This window comes from Osmerus mordax, chromosome 11 (genome assembly GCF_038355195.1).
Source record: "Osmerus mordax isolate fOsmMor3 chromosome 11, fOsmMor3.pri, whole genome shotgun sequence".
In the NCBI taxonomy this organism is placed as follows: domain Eukaryota; kingdom Metazoa; phylum Chordata; class Actinopteri; order Osmeriformes; family Osmeridae; genus Osmerus; species Osmerus mordax.
Window position 1 is genome coordinate 10,325,903 of NC_090060.1, and position 25,404 is coordinate 10,351,306.

The 25,404-nt window shown below is 42.6% G+C and overlaps 1 protein-coding gene across 1 annotated transcript; it reads left to right on the forward strand.

Annotated features, from left to right (window-relative positions):
- The first annotated feature begins 566 nt into the window (after nucleotides 1-566).
- On the forward strand, nucleotides 567-12,705 carry tbx4 (T-box transcription factor 4). Its single transcript, XM_067246572.1, has 8 exons — nucleotides 567-710; nucleotides 894-988; nucleotides 6,010-6,129; nucleotides 7,930-8,077; nucleotides 10,855-11,007; nucleotides 11,280-11,368; nucleotides 11,606-11,841; nucleotides 12,047-12,705. The coding sequence occupies exons 1-8, from the start codon at nucleotides 567-569 to the stop codon at nucleotides 12,703-12,705; spliced, it is 1,644 nt and encodes a 547-aa protein (XP_067102673.1).
- Nucleotides 12,706-25,404: the final 12,699 nt, after the last annotated feature.

Below are 25,404 nucleotides of genomic sequence, written 5' to 3' on the forward strand. Positions count from 1 at the left end.
AATCAGCAATAACTTTGAAATAACTTTGCCTACCTATGTAATTCTAAAGTCACTAACTTCCGTAGTGTTTATGAACAATAACTAGCTTGGGGCCCAGTTCAACCAAAACGAATGTCCTTGTCTCCAGTAGACCAAAAATGTCCACACTTAGCAACCATCAAACTTCAAATTTGCTGACATTTATTTATGTTTAATGTATTTTTGTGGAAAACAAATATAGGTTTCATACTTTGGTGTATATGTGATCTGTTTACTAAGTTTGATAAACGCCAAACATGTAATGGAAGGTTTATTACTTGGCAGACATCACCGATGTCCAATAATTGTAATATTATTGTTAAAAACAAATGATTAATTACAGCCTTACACTAAAGGATTGCAATTAGATTAGCCAAAATGAACTCTTTTCTTGCAAATTTATTTTTGTGTTATTGAAGTAAAAATGTGTACAGTACTATTACAACTGTCAGCTTGTGCATAACTGCTTTAATCATAAGTAATGTATTGATTCACACGACGGAGTGGGAAATAATAGAAAATATTCTCTTCTTTGCACCTATAAAGAGATGCTCCAGGAGAAAGCCTCAGTTGTGACGGATGACAGTGTGACTGGGGCCCAGACTGAAGGGCCCCCAGAACTTGTCCCCAACCCTTCACATCTGACCCTGCCTACAACTCCCAGCATTCCTCAGGGAAATGAACCTAACCAGGTAAAAAATAGGTAGATAGTCAAAGCAGAATGCTAGCTTTAGATTAAATGTATATGCCCACAAACTGGTTTTTGACCAAAGTATATTATTTTTTTAATAGTTTAAATGTATTTCTCAGCATAAACAATTACGTATAGTGCAGCAATTTGGTAAGTTTTCTTTTCTGTTTGAACATTCCTGTAGAATATTGAGAGTATCAAGGTACTTCTACATGAGAGGGAGTTATGGAAGAAGTTTCATGAGGCTGGTACAGAAATGATCATAACTAAAGCAGGCAGGTGAGTCCAAGCAGTAAATATACACCACAGTGAATGCATGGGGTATATTACACAATGTACTTGTAGATGGGATTGTCTTTATGTGTGTATTCCTGTTTAGGCTTTCATGCAGCAACCTTTCATGCAAAGCCTATAGGATAGTGATACAAATTAAAGGATGAATGTGTCTTCGTTTGATTTGCAGGCTAATGTATTTATGTATTTAGTTTACATAAAAAATTTGCTCAATATTGTTTACCAACAGTGTTTGAAGGTATTGCCAATACTACCACTGCCAGTTTATGGAAAGCTGAATTCCATACCTAATTATTTTTGCCACCTGAATTTTAGCATTTGCCATGACCAACTGGTAAGTTCCAATCACAACACACTGTGTAACAGCTATTAAGGCTCTGCCTCCGATGTAGTGCAGGGGCAAAATTCATATACCAGTGAATATGTAATTGAAGACCCAAACGACTGGTCTGTATGTTAAATTTAATGTGCCCCATGGATTACATTGTAACCTTCAGACATTAACCAGAAGATGAGTCGACATTCTCTACCGACCTCCACCTCTCATTTCTCATGGGGCTTTTTTTTTGTAGTCCAAAATGGAAAAGGTCGCCACATTTTTTCTTTAATGCCGCATCACTGTGAAAGATGGGCTTTCCCTTGTCCAGCTGATAAAGTGCGCTTAGAATCCTTAAAGCCTTTGAAGGCCTAGGCAGCGCTTAACTACACAGCTGTACTGGAAAACCTGAATAGGCTTACTTTCAGTCAGCTCTACAGCAAAAGAGTATGTTTATGTTGCTTAGTCATGGAGAAGCTATGTGTCTATCATTCAAAGTTACAACATTGAAAATAAAATCTCTTAAGAGCAACAGAAATTACAGCAATGAATAATGCTTGGTAGGCACTTACCACATGTTAAAAGTGCAGTTAGTGTTGGTCAACTCCATGGGGGGAAAAAGTGGCAGCTAATATGTATAATATTTTTTAAACAAAATCAGATTAAGTATGTTATCCAATAGCAAAATCTACACAACGACAAGGCTTTATAGATCCAAGTTGTGAACAGTATGTTATCAAGTAAGCTCATAACGTTAACATGTTAAATCCTTAACTAAAATGGTGGAAATCATTTGTGTGAAATGAACGTTTAAAACACACGGTTTATCAAAGGGTTTGAAGGTTTATCTGGATGTTTTTAACTTTTCCATCTGTATCCAAAATATTAAATGTTACTCTGGTTCAAAAGTTGTAGCTAGCCACCTTGCTCAAAAAGTTTTAACAGACAAAGCTTTGTGTAGCTGAGTGTGCTAAAGCAATGGGATGCCAAGCTAATGGCAGCGACATTTTTAAGGAATGAAGCTTGGAGGCGATAAATTTAGCTGCATGCTAAACATAACAAACTGTTGGCATACTGGCCATTAAAATTATTTGACCAAAATAGTCATTTTTGTAGTAGACCATGCTCATTGTGCACAGTCAAAAAAACAAGAGGATATCCCTAACTGTAATTGGAGGAAGTGTATGGAGCATGTCAAGTACAAAGTTTCTTGAGTTTCAGTTATCTGAAATGAAAAAGAGCAGATCATGTTTTTTTATTCATGATTAAACATGATAAAAAGTAAATAATATAAAAACCAGGATGGACCTGCACATTTGTAAATTCAGAGCTATAAAATATTACAGAATATTCACACAATGTGCCAAGATGCAATATTAGTATGCAACCTTATTAGTATGCAACCGTATACTAGGTTTATACTAGACAGATAAATATAGGAGGGATGACAATGACAGAATGGCAATCTTTAAGGGGTGGCCAGTGAGTGGTTTCTATCCTTAGGATAAAAGATGGGAAACATATAGATATCTGACCCACAGGGAGAGGGCACAGTAAAAGATCAGCGCTCTTTCAAGGATAGCGATGCCAGTGGACAGACACTGACAATCTCTGGAATCCAACCGTGTGAGGTCTACTCCCTTAAGACTACTGCTCAGGAAGAGGTCTGCAACTCTAGGGGATGCATATTTAGCAGCCAGGAAGTGATGTTTGTACATTGTATGGGGACCCTCATCCCTTAGGAGTCTTTTAAGCCCAATGTTGACCATGGAGTGAAAGGGTAACTTCTTAAGACACTAAGGTAGATACCAAACAGGTGCACAAGTTCATAAGCAAGGGGTAAGAAAATGGTCAGTTCATCTTTAGCTGAACTGTCCTACTTCCTGGTTGGAGTAGCTCCAGGGGTAGCTATCCCCAAGATTGGGCATCGCCCTACCCCCTTTGTCTGTGCTGGGTGGAAATACTCCTCCAGCTCAACCCTTCAGCCTCTAGCCGTGCCGTGAACTCACAGCCAGCACCTTAACTTGAACATGGACGGCTTGTTATTGTGAGTGTCACAGTCCCGGCCTTAATCCTCCCTCTTCAAAGCGCCTGGTGCTCCCTCTCCTCACTCTCTCTCTCTCTGTACACAGTCCGTCAGGGGGAGCGACGGCAGGGTGATAAGAGGAGCCCGGCGCCCGCGATCGACAGCGTCTAGCTGGGGATGGGCGCTCCATCATCCCTCCGTTGCTCCTTTTGATCTCCTTCCCGGCACCGTAGGTTCCCAGAGAGGGGATGGTTAACTGGAGGGCCCAGGCATACAAGTGAATGGCTGAGAGAAACAGCTGGCAGGCCACACAAACACACACACACACCCTGACACTGATATCATACACACTTTCTACGTCCATTTCTCATCCTCTCCTCTTGACACACAAACATTCTCAGGCGTTCTCACATGCACACCAGCGCACATGTGCTGTAAAAAGCAGCCCATGATAAACAGCTTGTTCTTCATTGATTTAATAATTTTTGTCAAACACTTTTTATATTTATAAACAAAGGCATTCTTGTACAGTGGTCTTCACTTAAAGAAAAAGGAACTGTAAATCCTGGACATTTATAATTTCCCCATCACACCTGGATGCTTTGCCATGGAAACAACATTGTCTGTCACCAGGGAAACTCAGAACTGATATGGCTGGGCTATCCAGGCACTCCCCATTACAACTGATATATCCAGGCATTAGTCATTAGATATGCCATGTGATCCAGTGTGGGCCCCCTTGTTGGAGCTCTTTCAGTAGTGGCCCACGGGAAAAGAATAGCATTCCACTGTAGCGCAATGAATTAGGTTCAGCGTGGCATTTCCCATCTTTATCTGCTCCCCTTTCATGACACACTTGGGTAAATTGATAAACAGTAAATAAAACACTAACTGGTAGAACTATATTATAGTGAGAAACTGGAAATAAATCACTACTTAAATAAATCAAGTAGGTATTTGGGGTAAGAATAATTCCAACAGTGCAGTAATACCTCATCAGGTCGTACACAATTGTCTGCAAAAAATAATCTGTATTTAGGTGGATTACTTTACGCACAAATTCTATAACCTGATTCAAGAACTGGATGCTTCTAATTCAGAAGCAAGTTGAACACTTTCACACAGTTTTTCAGTGGACTATAATTAGGGGGAATATGGGGAACTGAATATATTTTCAGAGTAAGATAACACATTTGCTTATAGCTTTCAGTAATTCTTTGAAAAAAAAACAATAGTCAGTAGTTTTGGAAGGTTTTCATATCGAGATTCATAAATAGAGACCTCTGATGACCAAAGATGCATATGAAATTCCATGACTTGGGGATGTGAGGATGTCTGTTTCGGATGTTCCCCTATGATTAAACTGTTTCAGCCCAGGACTGATCTCCCCGATCCCCACTAATTCAGAGCCAGAGAGAGAGTAGAGATTACCTGCCTACAATCCCTGCTCTCTTACTGTGGGAGTATTTACAGTAATGTGACCCAAGGCCAAGCTTTCGGGTTCCAGTGTCAGGTGCTATGGGCCTTTGAAGTTCTGCGTTTACAGCAAAGAGCCATTCGCTTGGGCTAAGGGGAACTGCCCCCAAAGTAATCCATTCAGAGAATATGTCAGGCTTTCACAAGTGTGTCCCACTATTTCAACCTGTTGCTGGGGGTAGCAGCAACAGATAAGGCCCTTTGACCGCAGTCGCTGGGGGCAGTGACGAGTCAGCTGTCCAAACTGTTGTCGGACTCGAGCTGCCATTAAAAAGCACTTAGGGGTTTATAAGGGGCACTGACTCCCTTTGCAACTTTTGCTTTGACGCAGATGGAGATGAAAAAGAGCCGTTTTCAGGGAAGAGGTCACGGAAGGTAGCGCTATTCATGTGTTTTATGGCCTATTCAGCCATATTAGCATACTCTCTCTTCCAGTTCTGCAGTACTCTAGAGGATGAAAGATGCAGTATGGTACCACACTAGAAAAATATATTTCGTTATGCAGAGGAATGGAGAAAATTGAGAAACTTCAATGGAGAAAATTATTTCCAACAATTTAAAACGATTCTACAACAATATTGGTGGATCCCTTTTAAAGGTCTTTTGAAGACCTTGTTTAGCTACTGTCAGTTGAATGATGTCTTGCTGATCTTCACTTTCACAAGCATAATCAAGGCTGGTTAAAGCCCTCAGAAAGTGCTACTGTTCCACTCTCAGCTGGGATGCTAAGCCCAGAAATAGCCACCTTTGTGTGAATTAATATTCAGGCTGGAAGCAATGTTGGTAATTTTACTGGTAGGTGTTTAACAATGCTTGAAACAATTCTCCAAGCTCCTTGTCACTTTTGTTCTTGAACAGCTTTAATGTAGGAGAAACAAGGGTAACGCTTTACCTAATGCTTTTAATCGCTCCTTATTACCAATCAACCCTCATCCAAGTCCTAACAAGCTGTTACATAGCAGTAGAGATGAAGTTGCATCTCTTTGTCATAGTTTCTTGACAGTTTGAACACTTACTGAAAATGTACATTCAAATATGTGTCACTGACACACATTAAGAAAAGACAAAGCAGGTAATACCAATTTCATCTCTCCGGGCTAAAGTATAACTCGGGAGATCCAGTTAAAGGGTGAAATTAGTGAGGAAAACCACCAAATTCCGATCCATTCTGTATTTTGCTCCTTACAGGAGGATGTTCCCAAGCTACAAGGTCAAGGTAACAGGGATGAACCCAAAGACCAAGTACATCCTCCTGACAGATATTGTACCGGCCGATGACCATCGCTACAAGTTCTGTGACAACAAATGGTGAGTCATTAGCCAAGTGGTTCTTCCAGGTATCTTTCATTCACGTGCATTCCCAGTTCTCCATGTGAATCATCATCACTGGCATGTATGAGAAGCTTGGTGTCTTACTTTGAAGCCCAGAGCACTTGGATTCACAAAATTATAGTTTGACAGCATGGAAAAAGTTTTAATCCAGCGTGCGACTGTAGAGTTACGTCAATCGACAGTCACATCCATAAATGCTTCTCATATCTATTACTGTAACGATTTATTTGCATTGTCATAGTAGGTTAATTTGATGCTTTATTGCTTTAGACACAAGTCTGCATAAGGCAAGGCAGTTTAAACACAATGAAAGAGATGGACGGTCTAAACATAAATGAGAGGATGAGCCTAAGAAGAAAAAAACATGGATCTCTGATTCCCCTTTATCCTACCGCTCTTCACCAAAGCAAAATCATTACTGAGTATATCATTTGTGTGCAAAAAAGAGGGATACATTATAATGCCGAGACAGTTTCAAACGCTTAAGATAATACCTACCACAAATTCCAACTGTACACACTGCCTGGATGCTGGTATCTTCAGAATTCCTACACCCACTATACAAGGTCTTGCATTCGAATACAGCTGCTCACCCTTACTTTATCAGACATGCTGTTGGTGTATTACTTCTGGCATTTGCTGTGTACCAAAGAGAACAGTAAGTGCTGCTCTTCTCCAACCTGCTTCATCCGTTTGGGATGGAGAGATGGAGCGTGAGGCCTCCCACTTGAAGCCTCCAGCTATGGGACAGATTTAGCTGATGTGGTGGAATAATTTCAGTCATTTTCATAATCAGTATTCTAAAAAGGACAACGATAATCCTTTCTGCTCATGGAGAATGAATTATTTAATCCAACAAAATATGCCACCATTTTGCATAACATGCTTCACAGCTAACCAGCTGTCAGATGTCAAACTTCTTGTGAAGTGATAAGTCTGCGAATGTGTCTCTGAGTTTGAAAACGCCATGTTTAATAGCATTCGTGGTCCTTTGTTGTTTTCAAATACTTCAGTGTTATAGCAGAACAGGCTGCTGTCACTATGCTCACGGTGGCTGTGGATTGTCATTAGCACACAGTTTATTACCGCAGGGCACTGGCAAGCCGCCTGTCAAAACCAGCGGGCTAAAAACAGCTGGGCTGTACCCACTGTCCTCCGATTGACCCTACGCCTGGGGGCGATACCACCGCCATTGACTCCGCCCCCTAAAGCAACATCAAAGCTGGCAATGCGCGTCTGCCAACACAACTGTATCCAAGGGTGGACCGAAAACAAAGGTTATGCCAAGAGAACCGCTGTAAAGATGCAAGCTTTCTTCAGAACAGACATTTTTACAGGCATTTCTTCCAGATCTTGTGGGATGGCCTGGAATTTCAGTATTTGCCAGTGTGGGTTCTGGAGTTGCTCAGCGACACCTTGGAAGAGCATAATTAGCAGTGATGTTAGGTTAAAGCAAGCCCCTCTAGTCAAAAAAAATAATATGAAAGGTTCCCATGGTGTGTGCATTGAAACCACTAGTATTTTGCATCATTACTATATTTGTGTTTGGCATGGAAAGGAGACCATCGGGCCCATCACTGAGCCAGAAAACAGTTGTGTGAGAGCTGTCATCTAGTGGCAGGGGTTGACAGGGTGGTTTCTGAATCAGGGTGGAAAGACTGAGGCATCTTTTACTCTTGCAGTATGCCATGAACTTCCCAGAGGCAGATGATATGAAATTACTAATCCATCACCCTCTCTCTCCCCTTTCTACTCCCAATGTTTTTACTTCCACAGGATGGTAGCTGGTAAGGCAGAGCCTGCAATGCCAGGTAGACTATACGTTCACCCAGATTCCCCTGCTACAGGAGCTCACTGGATGAGACAGCTGGTGTCATTCCAGAAGCTAAAGCTTACCAACAATCACCTGGACCCCTTTGGCCATGTGAGTCACCTTATTGTCTACCTAAGTATACTCCTAACACTTTTGAATACAGTACTGTCAGATGTGTTTAAATCAGTATGTATGCAATGAATGAATGACAGGTCAGGAAAAAGTAGGGAAAAAGTCCACTTTCTTCCGAGCCCCGGTCCGGACACATTCGGTTGACCAATCAGAGCACCATAGTTCCGTTTTCAGTTGGCACATACTACGTCCTTCCAGTCCATTGCCAATCAACAAAGTCCATAACCGGTCGAATCAGTGTCATCAGCAGAGCAATGAACAGCTTGAGTGCTCAAAAGGATGTCAATTTGATCTTCTTCGATTAGAAATGTTACTGACGGTTCAAAAGAAGGGGACAATCGCCAATCTGGGAAGGTAATGAGTTTCAATGACAACTTGCTAGTAGGTTGACGGAAACCTAAAAAAGGTCAAAGGTTTCAGAATTGAGGGGAGGGGAAAAGATACACATGCAGACAACACAGAAGAAGGGAGGGAGATACACATAGGAAAGAAGTGTGAAAGTGGTAGCGGGCTCAAGAAAGAAAGGGAGGCAGTCTGACACAAGAAACATAGAGAAGTATTGAGCGTCTTGGCGCTGAGGGAGGTGAAAAGTGTGACCGTGGCAGTGCAACCCAGAGGGACTCTGGGATAGCTTGTCCAAAACCATCCTGTCAGCAGAGGAGCTCATTAGGTTCATAACCTCTCGGGTCAACGCCGGGGCCTGCTGTCAGGTTGAGTCGAGCGCCTGGCCAGTGATAAGGGCGCGTAACGAAAACTGAGAGAGAGGGAGGCCTGGCTATGTACGGCTGACGCCCATACCAGCAGGGGCACAAGGGAACCACCATTTCACTGTGTTCCAATGGAACCTTCCCTAGGCTCACTCACACTTGAGCACAGTGAGAAATCACTCCTATTAAAATCTCACAGCTGAAATTAAAACAGCCTGTTTTAGACTACGATTAGATTAATTCGATTATTATGGAGAAAACATCAGATTCAGCGTCCGTATGATGGAAGCTGAGTCCGTATGACATATTAGATCTTGACAGTCTAACCCAAAACTGCCATAACCTCCACCCTCTACCCCAGAGATGCTCAACATCAGCAGAATAAGCAAAACCCCCACTGATCTGGGCTCCCCTGCTACTGTTGGTCAAGTTATGACCCTTGATAGTGATTTTAAATACAGATTCTACTTTTTTAGTGTTGGATACTTAAATGTCCCCCCTCACCCTTCTCAAACAATATTAAATATATTGTCCATTTAGGAAACAATGACTAAATGTGTGTTATCTAAGTCAGTGGTTCCCAACCCTGGTCCTCAGGGCACCCCTGTCCTGCATGTTTTAGATGTTTCCCTGCTCCAACACACCTGATTCAAATGAATGGTCATAAGCAGGCTTCTGAAGAGCTGGATAACGACCCATTCATTTGAATGTTGGGAACCACTGATCTAAGTGACCTATATATATCATTTTCCACTTTTGTGGAAAATTACCTTTAAATTTGAAATTAATTGTCATGTTCAAACTGCAAATGGTTGAGATTTAAATCCCTGCTGATTACCAATATAACCAGTGTAAAGGATTTCAATGTACTGTACTGGTGAATACAACATGTTACTTAAAAGGTTAATAAAAGGGTGCTTGCTTGGATTCTACATTTTTCTGAGGGTCCTACCTTGATCAATGCAATTAGACAGCGGTAAGCCAGACTACCTCCAGACACCAACTAGAAAGAGCAAAAAAAGATCACAGGAAATTCTCCAGCCGACCTATCAATAGCTTATCTTCCTCTTTACCCTACCCCCCAAACAAGAGCATGTGAGTATTGGGCTGTGGAGGGTTCGTCCTTAGTCTAGCCCCCTGTGCCTCACTGGTCTTCACTCCTCTGTGGGAGCCCCATGGAGGAGCAGACTCCTTCAGGCTTAGCCCTGCTTGTAGGCAGTGTGTCTAGAAGGCGTGGGGGGGGTGGAGAGCTTGATGATCATCGCCTTCGACAGAACTGAGCTAGAGATGACCCTGCCCCACGAAGACAAACGCTTGGTTGAACACACAGCTAGGTCTGCTCTGAACAGACTGGTGCCGGTGTGCTGACCTGCCCAAACAAAGCTGAACACTGATCACAGTTAACACATGTGCTGACTGGTGCACTGAACAATTGAGATGCAGTCAACCCAAGTGTGACAATGATGTGCTTCAGAGAGCCTGTTTACTGCTAAACATGAATTGCAATAAGAGATAAATGAAAATGTGCCTGCAACTTTTTCAACGCTATTAAAAAGAGGCAGCATGCCTGATCAGTGTATTTATGAAATATTTGTTCTTATTACATGTGCCTGCTTAAATATCCTTTCCATAAAATAATCAAAGAAATATTTATCTACTCGTACAGTATGAGCTTAAGATGTCTATATATTCAGGTACAAACCAGTTTTTTTTTTTTTTTTTTTACTGTGAATTGATATCCATTTTATGACCCATCCATAATCCACCCTGACCAAGGAGAGCCCATCATTGACGCCTATACACCATAACTATTAAAACAGCTGCAAGTACCTGCGAAAGCACTAGGTGTGGAAAACCTGAGCAACTAAATCTATCCATTCACACTATGGCTCTATTCAAGTCAATATAAATGACATCACTCTGCATTTACAGGGTTGCCATTAGCTACTTCCTATAATATACATTAAACTTCAGACATTCACATTTTTGACTTTCTGCTTTAGTCAAATCATGTCCTGAAGATGGTCTTACTTTTTTCCCCTCTTACAGATCATCCTCAACTCTATGCACAAGTACCAGCCCAGACTGCACATTGTCAAGGCAGATGAGAACAACGCATTTGGTTCAAAGAACACGGCCTACTGTACTCACGTCTTTCACGAGACTGCCTTTATCTCCGTCACATCCTACCAGAATCATAAGGTAACACACTGTACTTCAGTGGGTACCGGGTTCTCATTACATCAATAATGTGAGAAACAATCTGGGTCCACGGAGCACTGACTACCATTTACAGGATCTGATTCTGCACTGACAATGTAAATTTGATTTATTATAGATACAATTAACCGAAAAATCTTAATAGTATCAGTAGTAGTCCCCTAAACCACAGTTACAGTAGTCATATTTGTTATTGTTTTCGTGTCTGTTGTACTGTCAGACATGTCATAAAACGTAATTCTATTTATGTTTAGATCACTCAGTTGAAGATTGAGAACAATCCATTTGCCAAGGGTTTCCGTGGCAGTGATGAAGGGGACCTGCGTGTCTCAAGACTCCAGGGGTATGTTTCAGAGAACCTGTCACTCGTAATGTCTCAATGAAATACTTAAGTGATGGCTGAAAACGATAGTTTTGGCACGGTGAAATTTTCTTTGGAACCAACTCTCCTTCCTCAATTGCTTCAATACTTTTTTTGTGCCAAGCAACTGTGAAAGGAATAAGTGTGCTTCGGTCCCTTTTCAAGAAAGCTAAATGTTCCTTAAATGCTTAGCTAACTGGTGTTCATATATTGCCTTAGGAAAGACTACCCAGTGATTTCTAAGAACATGGTACGTCAGAGGCTCATATCTTCACACAGTCACCTGGCAGGAAAGTTGGGAGCTGGAGTTCTGACCGGGCATCCCCAAGTCCTGTCCCATTATCAGTATGAAAGTGGAGTCCCCCTGTCCAACTCAGACCACCAGGATCACCTCTCCAACCCCTTCCCTCCAAGCAGAGAACCTGGGCTGCTCTATCATTGCTTTAAACACAGAGGTGAGTTAAGGAACACTCAACTACCGATCTTAACTTGTCAGTTGCAGAAAAGGGCTTTTAGGTGTAATGTTTAGCTTGCCTTCACTTATGAGTTAGGGTGCTGGCATAGCTTGAGGCCAGGTACAGTATAAGAAGCAAAGGGTAGCAGGCAAGGGGAGAGGTTTGTAGATCTTGATAAAATAAGTCACATGTATTTATTTGACAGATAACACCAGACACTTGGAACTGGGGTGTAAACGCCCATACTTGGAGACAGCACCGCCCGCAGCCCCTGAAGACCACTACTTCCGATCCCCTCCTTCCTATGAGCCACCATTGCTATCTCACCCCTACTGCGGTGAGACACTAAGCTCTAGGGAGGCCTGCATGTATGGCAGCATGGAAGGGGAATCAGGTGCTGGGCCAGGCGGAGCGGAGGACCTGACTCCCCCATCACTGAATATGTGGGCATCAGTGCAGCCTTATCCTCGCTACAGTATGCAAACAGTAGACACTGTCCCATACCAGCCCTTCACCGCCCATTTCACCAGCACTGCCACTGCCACTTCTGTGGTGCCACACCACTCTGCCTCTATGGCTCCACGCCCTCAGTCTGACTTAGGGCTCTACAGCCCGGCCTCAGCCCAGCGAGGCCTCACCGCCATACCCTCTACGTCCTCCTCTTCATCTTCCTCTCCACTTGTTGCAGGCTCCAGGGACAGGGTGGCCCATCCACCTCTCTACCACAGAAAGCCAGGGTCACCTCTCCGGCCTCACAGGGATTTCTCGGCTTTCCCGACACAGACTGGTTCATCCATCCGTGACCCCTCCTATCAGTATCAGATGGGACTGAGCACTGTTGGGGCCCACTGGACAGAGAGCTAATGAGTCACACCCCAAAGACAGTGGTGTTGTCCACTCAGCCCACCCACAGCCAGCCAAGGTCCCCAAGCAGCCACGCTGGCTGTGAAGCATGTCATTAACACAGCCATGTTGCACACTGAAGCCATAGAAGTTAAGCTACAGACAAAGCAGGGTGGCCAAACATGAGTGAAAGATTTACCAGAATACTGCAGCTTCAAACCAACGTAGTGCTTTCTACATGCTTTGGTTATAATTCCATAGGATGGCCCCCCCCTCCATGTATTTATGTAGAAGAGTGCCACAAGTTATTATTCATAAAAAATTATAAATGTTATGCAGTGCCAAAAGGAGATGTGCTTAGCAGACTTTTGATAGTATGTTAAAAGTATTAAATATATTTTTTACTGTTGAAAACAAATAGACTATAGGTGGACAACAAGCCCACCCATACTGTCCTGAACAGAATAACCAAGAGTGTGCAGGTTTCATCCCTTCACATAAAGTGATGCTAGCCACACTATATTGTGACTTTGATTAGAATGAAACCATCTTCTAAAGGCCTTTAGCATTAAGCCAAAGTCTTTGAACCACAAAACAGCGGTTAGAATTTGGCTCCCTTAACAAGAGTCCAAAACGATGGTCTTGGTGAAGTGGGACATCAGAGAGGTCCCAAACTGAGCAGATGGGAGCTTAAGGAGCCGTCGTTAAGCCAAAGCAAGGAAAGGAACAGAGAGCGCTGCACAAATCCCAGACCCAAATGACTGAGTCGGAAAAATCCTTACAAGACTGCAAATGTAAAACAGCCCAAGTGGGCAAGGAGCCACATGGAAAACTGTGCTGAAGTAGAGTCTACGGAGTAACATTCAGCACTGTCAATCTCCAAGTATTGACAAGTGAATACCACATTATCTTGTGGAATTTACGTAATTGGATACAAGCGTAAGCTATATACAATGTGATACAATGGACTGGGTGATGATCTGCGTGACTATGTTCTAATTTGACCCCATACTAATCCATTTCATTCATGTTTTTAAACTAATAACTTTTTTCATGTTTCAAACTTTTTGCACACCTAATGAATAAATATTTTCATGTCTCCCAATGATGTTTCCAGTTATATTTACTCTACTTTTTTTTTTTTCCTGGGTACATATACTTAGTAAAGTACAGATAGAGTAATTTAGATTTGATATTAAATGTTATAGTCAAAACACGATGAAAGTGCTTGATGACAAGTTGAGAGGGCTGTACATGGTTGATTTGTGCCGTACTCCTACAACACGTACCTCATCACTAGAGATTGCTTCATCCTGAGGCCCAATAAAACGTCAAGTCTGTCATTCTTCTACAGGACTATCCAAGACCGCATCTCTTTCTCTTGCTGTGTATCTGTCTTTTAAGACTGGAGAAAGGAAGGAGGATGTGATACAAGAGACAGACAAGTAATAAACCAACAAAAGGCACATTTAATAAAAAACAGACCAATATTAGTGAAACAACTCAAAAGCTTGAATATACTCAAGCACTCACCTGAGTTACACTAGGAAAATGGATTGAGATGCAGGGTCAGAAGTTGAGGGAAAACCTAAGTTTACAAAGATATATGACACCAATAGTAATTTGCTGCATGTTCAATAAAACGTAATCCATTAATTGGAAAAGCATAAAAAAAGATGCACCCATTTGAAAGTTATTAATGAATTATGTACACAAACACAGACATACTGACGTGATAAAAATGGGTTGGCAACCTTACAGCTCATTGAAATAATACTTCATCCTTCCTGAAAAGTGATGACATGAAAAGCTATTGCATCATGTATACTTACATGCCTTTGGTATGTCATAGAATAAAGAAAAGATGTGATGAGGTTAATTATTGCTCATTTTACAAAGATATTCTAAAATGGTCTGGACGCGTTTTCTGGTACCCCTTAGTAAAGATAGTGATTTTCCAAACCAGTTGGTATCACGTGTCCAATCTTGTAATCTGTCATTCTGCCAATTTAAATAGAGGAAAGTTGTGAAAAGTGTGGGACCCTACCGAAAAGTGGCCTAAACTTTCCTAGTAATGTCACCGACTGACTCACTGTGGTGGCTTCCCAGGCGTTTTTCACACAGAACAGCCTTGAGTTTGCCATTGCATTGTTTTCAATGCCACGAAACAACTTAGAAGCTCTGCATTATTATGCATGCTAGCAAGTGCGCTAGTTGCTATCCATTCTCTATAGAAACACAGTACTGTGCTTCTATAATTAGTCTAGCTAACATGTCGTATATTACGGAATTTGCGTTGGAAAGTATCCAAACGATTTATTCCAGCTAGCGACAGACAGCGAGCCCGGCCTTGCCTAGATAGCTAGTAACCTCGTAAGTCTAGGAAAGTTTAGGCCACTTTTCGCTACTGTAGTAGGCAGTCTACGTGCGAACCTGTAGTTGGATGTTATAAAACAATTGTTAATAATTGTTATTAAACAATGACATTGAAAACGTGTCTACTCGTATTTTCTGAAAACCCGGACCTGTCATCCACACCCCGCTCATCTCTGGGTGGACTGGCGACTTGCTATGACATCACGGAAGTACTATAGGCCAGTTATTTTGTTACTGCTCAACAACGAAAACGGATATTTCCGAAGTAGCAAAAAGTCGCCAGATTTGTCGCTAGAGGGGAAAGGTCGCTTAGATTGGCAACACTGGACACACTTTCAGTTAGCATATGGTAGCCTACTGTTTGAATCACAATGCCAAGATAGTTACAAGTTAACGTTGTTTGAATCAGATCGTTTCAAAGGGGTTTCTTCATGAATGAAATGCAATATGAGCAAATGCTTAAAAACACCAGAAAGGGACAAATTGGGAAGTTGAAATCACAATATAGTTTAGGACCATTTTTACACAGGATTGCCCAGTTTCGTTGTTTTAATGGAACCGTTTCAACCATGTGAGCCACATCTAAGTAGCTCGAGCTCTTGCACACAGGAAGAGAACCCAGTTGCATTCTATACTTTCACTTTGGTGTATGCGTTTAAATCTATGCAATCTTCATAAATAAGTATATTAAAAATAGAGAAATATTAGTTGTATCCTACCATGTTAGAACACCCATGAAAACTCGCCTTTCTCCAAATATCTGGACATTTGATGTTAGTTAACAGAAGGTTTGGTGATGAACTAATTTGAGCACATTTGTCCACTGATATCAATCAAAACAAGGGATGCATCTAAAGAAGTAATTGAAAATTATTTTCCTGTCATATAATTTAATTGGTTGTTTCATAATAGTTTACATTGTGCAAACACCAGTCTGGTATCTTTGTGAATGGCAGGGTGTGAGAGCATAGGGTCTAGCTGGCCCTCTGCTTTCTCTCTCACACAGCACTCATTAGGTCCTGAGTTATGGTGATGGTCGGGCCCTGGCTCTTGTCAGCACCTCCTTTCTCCCTTTTCTTCTTTCCTTCTCTGTCTCTCTAGTCTGTTGTGGGGGGGAAAGGTGTCTCTATCCATGGAGCTACCAGTGCAACAAATCAATGGTCAGGGATCTAGGACCTTCAAAACGTCATGAAATGCCAAGTAACTACGTAGACTGAAGACTTCATGCACTGAAAGCATGGCGATGGGGATTTTATCTTTTTTTGACAGTGATAAAGAAAGCTTAAATACATACAAATACGTTACTGAAGTATCGGATGTGCAACTTATACTCAATAAAAGAAATGCAGTCCAGTTCCATTGTTATTGTCATTTTCATTGTCAATAGAGACAGACATAAAAGCAGGAAGAGAGAGATGGGAAGACATTCCAGAAACAACTCCCGACGGAATCAAACCCAGGCCCCTGTGGTAAGGCCTTACCCTATGTAGTATACGCACTTACCCGGTGAGCAAGCAGGGCATCACAGTATAGTTCCACTGTTGTGACACAAATTCCACAGACTGCACATGTACAACATTATTACAATTAGTAATATAAATTTAATTTAAATCTGGCAGAGTATTTAAATTACCAACATAGGATACATATGGGTACAACATTTCATTGACACATAACAACTACCTAATTAACCAACCAGCATTTGCTATAAAACATTGTATACATGCCTTTGTACTGCAAATTAAAGTAGCAGCAAGCAACGCTTATGTAGTGATGTACTCAGACCAAAACTCTGGTGTCTGAATGTCCCTCCATATATTCATGGTGTATGTCCAATATTTTAGATTTAGCTACACAGGATTGTGGGTTTGGATAAGGGAGCAGAATTGAACCGCAGCAGGTGCCAACCAGATCTATAAGCAAAAAAAGATACAAAAAAAGTGTCATATTTCAATATTCAATGAGACCAGACTTGCGTATACCATGTGAACAGATTTAGTTTCGTCAGATAATCAATTGTAATTGAGTCTAACTGACTTTCTTGTAAAGTAAGGAAACAATATAAAATATAATACAATTACGAACACTAATGTTCTCTGTATGTATTGTTTCATAAAATACAACCTAAAGGGACATTCCAAAGAACTTAAGCTTTGAGGGACAAAAGTTCATTTGCCTATTTCATTTTTTTCATGCAGATTACCTTTGGCTCTGGCTAGCCTTAATAAAAAAACTCCAGCAGACATATCTAAATTTATGCCATCTAACTTTCCACATAAAACACAGTGTATCTCCATTATAGAGAATCCTGGTCTGAGCCCCTTGCGCAGTACAGTGTATCTGTGGCCGTATCTATCTGTGAGAACTGGGGGCCCAGGTCCATCTGGAACTCATTGGAGAGAGCTCTGACCGTGCCTCTTTCCCCTGCACTACACGGCCCGTCCCGATGTCGTCCCATAATCCCGTCTGAGAGCCGCCTGGAGTGGGCGGATCTACTCCGGCCCCCTCTTGACGGGCTTAACTGGGCCGCCTTGTAAAAAAAAAATAAAAAAAAATATGTGGCTGGATCCTCTCCCTCACCCAGGCACTCAGAAAACACACTTTAAATACTTGAAGAGGGATTTAATATCAAGTCCATTAGGGCTTTTCTGGAGCCCTGTAAATAGTCAATTAGTGGAGGATTCTGATTTGATCCACATGCGGCAAGATCCGTTGCAAAAGAGATAAAAGTGCAAAGAAGGGTTGGTGGGCTAGCGTGTTTTAGGGTGTTTTATATCTGTCACCCCATGGATGGGTGATACTGAACCACAAGTTAGGGAGGTGGATCTGAGAGGTGGCAGAGGAGGGTCCCATATCCTCTTCTTCCTCACCAACCACTGTTTCAATTCAACACAATCCCACCTGACTGACCTCTGCCAGGGGCCACAGGAAGTGCAGCAGAATGGGAAGGAGTCAAGGGAACTCTGGACTCCCCAAAGAGGTGGGTCAGGCTGTGAGAGAATGGCTGTGAAGGGGGTTCAGGAGTGAGGCCAGAGGGGGGGTTGTGGGTTCAACTCTCTGGTGGTGGGACACTTAACTGTGGCGGTGTCCCTTGATCAAAGGTACATCTGGTTGGCTCTAGTAAAAAAAAAAAAGTTAACCCTGTTATAAAACTGGTCTCCCACATTAATGGCTTTGGATAAAAGCATCTGTAAAAATTAATAATTATATTACAAGAACTCCTTAGTAAATCCCATTTGGAAGACATTTCTGGATGGATTAAAACATTTTATCTGTCAGATTGAGTCGGGTCTAAGGGATTGATGAATAACGTACACTGAAGGCAACGGAACACAAGCCAACAAACAAGCACAAAAAGAACAAAAACCCCATAATGCTCCAGCACTGTGCCTCAAATTGGCTTTCAAACCAATCAGAGCACAGCAAATGTAACGTGAAAGAAGGGAGTTCCCATCCAAATCCATACCTCAGTGAAATATGCACATGTTTTGGGGGAAAACAGGGTCTCATTACAGAGGCTGTTGTGGTAGAAATGCTGGATCTTTTGATGACTCCAGATGCATGGTCTGCAAATGACTTCATGTTAGTATTGGTAACTCTGATTAAAGCCAGAATGGAGTTAACTGTATTTGTTTGTGAATATATATAGTATACGTATACTTAAAATCTTTACAGTATATGTTAGTTACACATACAAAAATATATATTCATACATATATATACACACACACAATACACTTTGTAGGCATATGCATACAGCACTGAAAGGGTGTGGTGAAAACACATTATTTTCCTGAGGCGTTTCAAGCGTCCTCTTCCTCTGCCTCTCAAACTGCTGGCCACTCATCCAATCAGCAACTGTTGCTGTCTCCAGAGGCCAACCCCTTCCTCCTCTTAGCCCGAGCCGTGATAACAACAGTGTTCATGCCGACAAGGAACACTACAAAAATGACTCATTCAGTGTCAGAGCTGGTAAGTTTCTCTCTCACGCACAGACACTGAAAAAGACAAGACACAGACAAACCCACTGACATACACACACCCCTTTGACAAAACAAACAAGCTAGAGGCAACATAAGAAACTTAAGGCTGTCACATCGTGTGCACTTAATTCAGCTTGGAAGACCGCAAAGTAACAACGACAGAGGTGGAAATAGTATATACAGATGGTTACAAAATCTTGCACAGCTCAGAGTGCCTTTAACAGATAGCCCCTCCCTCCTTCCCTCCACAACCCTAACCCCCCCCCCCCCCCCCCCCCCATTCTCTTCCCACCGCCTCGTCACTACTTCTTCAGGTTCACTGCAGACCAGTGACAAGATTCCCTTTACGTGCTGTGAGTGAGACACTTTTTAGAGGCAACAGGGAAATTCCTGAGACAGCCTTGTTCTGTGGAACAATACCACCATCCCTTTAAAGGGATTATGCGTTGGGTTCTGTAGGTCCTGTGTTGATGCTGACCTATGTGCAGGAGATAGATCCATCAGAAACGTGCCCGGCTCTGTTTATTTAATGCAGTGACAAATGAACTGGCACCAGCTGATGCACTGGGCTAGGGGGAGGGAAGAGGGACAGTTCAAAATGGCCTACATTGGCACTCACGGCTGTGTTGTGATGAGGAGTGACATCAGCGAACACTTGCATGTTAGGTATATGGACAGCACAGTGACTGAGACAATGAGCCTCATGGAGCTGCGTAGACAGCCTGGAGTGCCCGTTCCATCTTCTGGACAGAGAATGCAATTGCAGGCTGAAAGCAGTTTGTTCGTGTCTCGTCACATTCCATGGTTCCGATGTATTAGAATTCCAAACCTGACAAACCTTGCCACCATCACATATACAGTAAAACATGCCCTAGAATAATAGGGAGATTATATCAGTCATAATAGAGAGAAAACGGCTAAACATAATGAGGGACAATTCTTGAGGTCAGATTACTGAACAGCTGTGTCTTGTTTAGACACCAATCACCTTTCATATCCCCTCTGCTGACAAAGACCTGGTGTACAGAACACTTATCTGATCTGGATTATTAATATCCAAACCCTTTAGTATTACTTCAATGTAAAAGAGGGAATTTCCACAGCTTGGAACATGGAAACCAGATTCCAGAAATGAAGCGATCCTTCTAGAGTTGCCCTTCACATCCAGCTCAGGGTTAGGCCCCAGCAGGTCAAATATCTGTCTGGTCATGTCAGCAGCAAGGACACCCCTAAAGCCATGTTGGCTACAGTACAGTATGCCCAAGTTTTCGGCCTAGCGGGACATCTTGGACTTAAGGAAATATCTATGGGATTACCTCCAGGGAAGCGTTTGCAAATCTCCTGCTAAGATGTTTGTCCTCTTTTAAGTCTGAATGAGCCTCCTGAGCTGGCTCCTTAGAGCTTCACCTCCGGCCGGTGCGGTGCCCCCGTCCAGATCAAGTGTTTAGTTCGACAAATACGGCTTAAGCAGGGGGATCGTCTACCTGTGATTGACAGGTCAGCTCAAGGAGACACAATCCTCCCAGAGGTGATTATGTGCCTAAAGAAAGGCAAGGAGAGGCTCACATTGCAACAGTGTTTGTTATTATGCACGCGTAAGTCGTACACAGCCCATAATGCCAATTAGAACAAATCGAAGTAAGACAAAGGTAGAGAGGATAAGCTTTGCAACAACCACATCTACTTGTTAGGGTACGTGGTAACTCACAAGTTCTTTGTACCTACTCACGCAACAACAGCTTATGTTCTGGAAGAATTGCGTTACTGACTAAAGGGATAGTGAGGTCACATTCGAACAGGTCTTTTCAGGTCATTGCTAAAATACATTTTCAACGTAGCAAATAAACTGTGGGTCGTACCTCTGGCAACATCTCTAGAAATAGGTGGATATATACTACTTCAATATCCCAATATTTATTTTGTCTAAAAATCCCTCACACCTGGACAGCCACCTCTCCCTTGTGCTTAATTCCACTGGTGTGCAACATACACAGCTAAACTATAATCACATACAACTACATAGGAACTGCTGCCTATACAGTTTGGAACCACAATGTTGTTACTAACATAATAACTGATATGAAATTAAAACCTGAATGCACACTGGTCTACAGGTCGCTTGCACCACACAGTGGAACATTCTCCAGACCATTACATGAACCACAAAGTTGTTATAACAATCAAGTCCCAATTAATAAAAAGTGGCGTCCTTGAAACAGATGTGACAAGAATGAGTGGGTGGCTTTTCCAAGAACTAAGTCTGTGAGTAACTCTGCCAAGCTACCTCACAATGAGTGCTCTAAGTCCAGGTAGGAAGGCAAACTTGCGGATTTAGGTCGTCAGCTCAGGCTTCAAAGAGTCTTATCAGGTGATTTGCAGCTCATCCCTTTGTGGCTCAGGCTGTAAAGTCCTGCAATAACCCCCTGATGACCCATCACGTAAAATCTGGTTGTGTGTTTAACTTTGCCTGGCCAGGCCATCTCAATAAACAGCATGCAGAGGTGGTAATAGTTACTTGTATCTGTCAAAAACCGACTGATCTAACATTTCATGAGTTACCGGGCAACCTTATCCTTGCCTTGGGTCTAAAACAAGCAGATAAGATGCTATCCATGTGTGTATGTGTTATACTTGCCACCTACACGTGGTATGTGTTGAAAGATGGAGCGTAGTTGCAGATAAGAGTCCCTGCTTCATGCCTCAGGAAGGAGTGGTACAGATGACACTTTCAAGAGCATTCACATGGTGCTCACATGAACCAAAGCGGCACCTTGTGCAGTGGCGATCAAGTGATCAGACGTCTTATCTCCACTACCAGGCGTTGTGAGGAATGTGCTGAATGCGGACAGGGTAGAAGCCCAGTGCACGTGCGCTAGTGTCCATGTGAATGATTGAGTATGCATGTCTGTCACGTATTACCAGTGTAAGTACACGTATTACTAGTGCAAGTAATAAGTGGACAGGTGGGTTCTTTCAGATCTCAATATGTGCTGATGGTCTGTCCTAAACCCGAGTGACCTCTTGAGTACATGAGAAACAGTCCCCGCTGTCTGATCCTCCAGCTGAAGTGCATTTAACCATGGGTTTCTTGAGCAAAAGCCAAATAAAATGGGTGATTACAATTAACCAAGCCCTGGAAGGGTGGGCAGTTTGCATCTCAATAATGTGAATCCTGCCCCTGTATTCTGAACCTACCATGATACACTCGTGTCTGATGTGAAAAGATGACACCTCCCCTTCCTCTACCTATTCCCTACAGGCCCCACTCCTCCCAAAATATTGGCTCTAATTTGCACAATTACAGCTAATGGGTGGGATAGCATCTCAGGCTTCCTTCTAGCTTTAGGAAAACATCCGGTTGCCAGCAGTGGCATCACACTTACAGACCAGCAGCAACAACCATGGCACTAAAAACCCTTATCTTACCTTAAGGCTCAAGTTAACAACAGCTTTATGTTTAAGTAAAACAGTGAAAAGGAATGGGTGTATTGCAAAAATATATATTTCTCATTAACAAATATAAATGTTTGTGTAAGACATTGAGGATCTTCTTTGGAGTGCATGCAAATGTAAGGGTGTACATCTTTGTGAGTGTGTCTGTGAGGATACGGTAGCAAGGCTCTAATCTTTGATTGCCGAGATAGCGCTCCTACGCAGCCAGATGTCCGTATCACAACCACTCATCTCACACGAACCAGACAATGACTGCAAATCTCTGATGGCACAAACAACTTCCGAATATCATTATGGATTCGGGAAATTAAGACAGCATGCCTGTTGCAGTAAGTGGGCGGACAAGTAGGTGGACTGGTGCTCATGATGTATAATGTGTGTTGTGTTTTTGTACGTTTTTGTGTGCGAGTTGACCAGAATGAGATTGGGGGCGGACAGACCAATTTCATGGTGGTGCCCGGAGGTGCCAGCCTCCAAGCCGCCTCTTCAAGTGCACTGATAGCTGTCTGCCTGGGTGAGGAGATGGCACAGCAGATAACAAAAGGAGTCAGACAGGACACATACGTAAACATTCAAATCTAAACATCCAAATCTAAATAAAGGCAAAAAGTTGTTTGCTGAAACGTGTGTCTGTATGGTCCGAAATCTCCAAGTGAAACACGGCTCTTATGGTGTACATTCAAAGGAATCCAATTTCCAGCCAGCACAAAATGCATCAATATTTTACAGTGGATACACATAAATGTGTGTTGCACCTAAATCAAACTGACAGAATGTATTGGGACAGTGAAGCATGAGCGTACACTTCTTATTACAGAAGGGCTAGTCCTTAATGAACGTGTTTTTTTAACGTGTAAAGCAATAGCCACACCTTACTATGCTTATTTTCCCATTTACATTTAAGTGGTTGTTGAAAGAACCTGGGATGGGGTTAGATGAAAGGCACCTGACGACCAGGTCAACAGAGCACACATTAACCATGTATCCATCACAAACGCAAGCCGCAGAGACACGGCTTGACACATGGGGCTGGAGGGACGGTGGGTGGGCAGATCTCTGGAGAGGGAGAAAAAGCTCTCCATGAGCTGCGTGTACAGAGGCTGCGGCCTCGACAACCTGCCTCTCCCCTCCCATGTTTGCTCTGCAGATTATTCTCTGCCGCAGTCCATGTTTGTTTCACCACTATTTGTGTGAGAATGTATGCCAAATGGGTGTAAGAGTGCAGCTCTCCTTTGTTGGAGTGACAGCCTGTGTATTCTGGGGGAATCCCTGTCCTTTCTCTCCATGCATGCTTCAGGGGTTGAGACCCATAATAGAAAAGTTAAACATAAAAAAAAAAAAAAACGTCATTTCAGTTAAAGCACTTCGGCAAATAAGACCCTTATATGACATCTCTGTAACTACTGCTATGTGATACCGGGATATGAATAAATAATAAAAAACAATTATAAATATTTACAAATTTAAACACCTCTGAGGACCAATACAAAATGTGGTTCCCTGATTGGTTTAGTCAAAGTTAGACCAACCAGCAGTACTGACACACCCAGGAGGAGGTGCCTTTATGACTCACTCCTAGCGTGACAACCTATCATTAGGAATTCTCTTTTGTCACTTAAGCAAACAGGAACGAGGACCAGATGATAGAAATCAAAGCCGAGCAAACACCACTTAGAGTGTTAAGGGAGACACAGCGCTACCGATGTCACCACTGGCACTTATCAAAATAAACTCTCATGGCTGCTTGTCACTCGGGTGGCACCCTGAGCAAACCTGGCTAATCTGGCCTCCATCCCTCAGAACATGTTTTTTCCTGACGGGAAAACTTTGCAGCCTTGATAGTTACTGGTGAGAGGCAACATTAGACTTAGCCAGAGCTGCGTTTGCCCATGAATCAGCACACTTTGAGGAGGAGTTTGTGTTCCCCTATGTTGTTTTTTTCCTCCCCCAGGTTGTTTCTGGACCTCTTCGAGACTCCAGTGCCCCCCTATGTCCATGTTAACTATTTACACTTAGAGACTCAACGTTCTGGCCATCTTATTAGCCTGTTTCAACAGTCTCCAACCACTTCAAGACTAGCAAATTCATCCCCATTCAGATTCAGAGGATGCAGGGCAAATAAGCTAGTAAAATACAACATTTAATAAAAAGAAGAATGGTTCAGTCCATGTTTGCCTCTCAAATCTCTGTAAAAGCGTAAGCGGCTCTTCAATTTGAGCAGCTTTGTTGAAGTGAAGTTAGAAAAGAAACAGCTGTCTCTTCATTGTCATGGAGGAAGATAGCCCTGTTCAAACACTCACATTGTGAGACGTCGTGGGTGGAGAAAGACTGGAGAGTATCATAGTATGAGGACGGAGGTGCAGAATGTGAGGCAAGAGCGCCCTACACTGTCCGTGAAGGGGAGGGACAACGTCGGATGTGGTAACAAACTGCCGAACTAGGTTAATGAGACGCAGCGAAGCGCACCGTGCTGCTAAAGATGTGTCTGTGACACCGTAGCCTTGTAGAAGGACAATAATTAGGCTGACTCCTAATCAGCGCATGCATAGGCCCATATACACTCAGGCACACACTTGCACAAAAACAAGCAGCCGCGACCCTCTGGTCTGAGCTGCTAATTGGACAAATAACTGTTAGGAGCACAGCAGGGCTTTGTGGGGCTTTGGCAGCCCAATATCTAGGTCACGACTGAAAGCCAATGGGACAAGACAACAATGACCCTAAAACTGTCCAGTAAACACGGATAGTGTAATTGTATTGTACTTTATTCAAGTCAAAACAAGTGCAAACAGTAGGCGTACATGCCCCCAAAACAGTTCTACATTGCAATTTTGAGCCACCCGTTTGTTTGAGAGAGAAATGTTTTAAATAATCATTTATGATACTGAGGCATTGGAAGGCAGTTTCA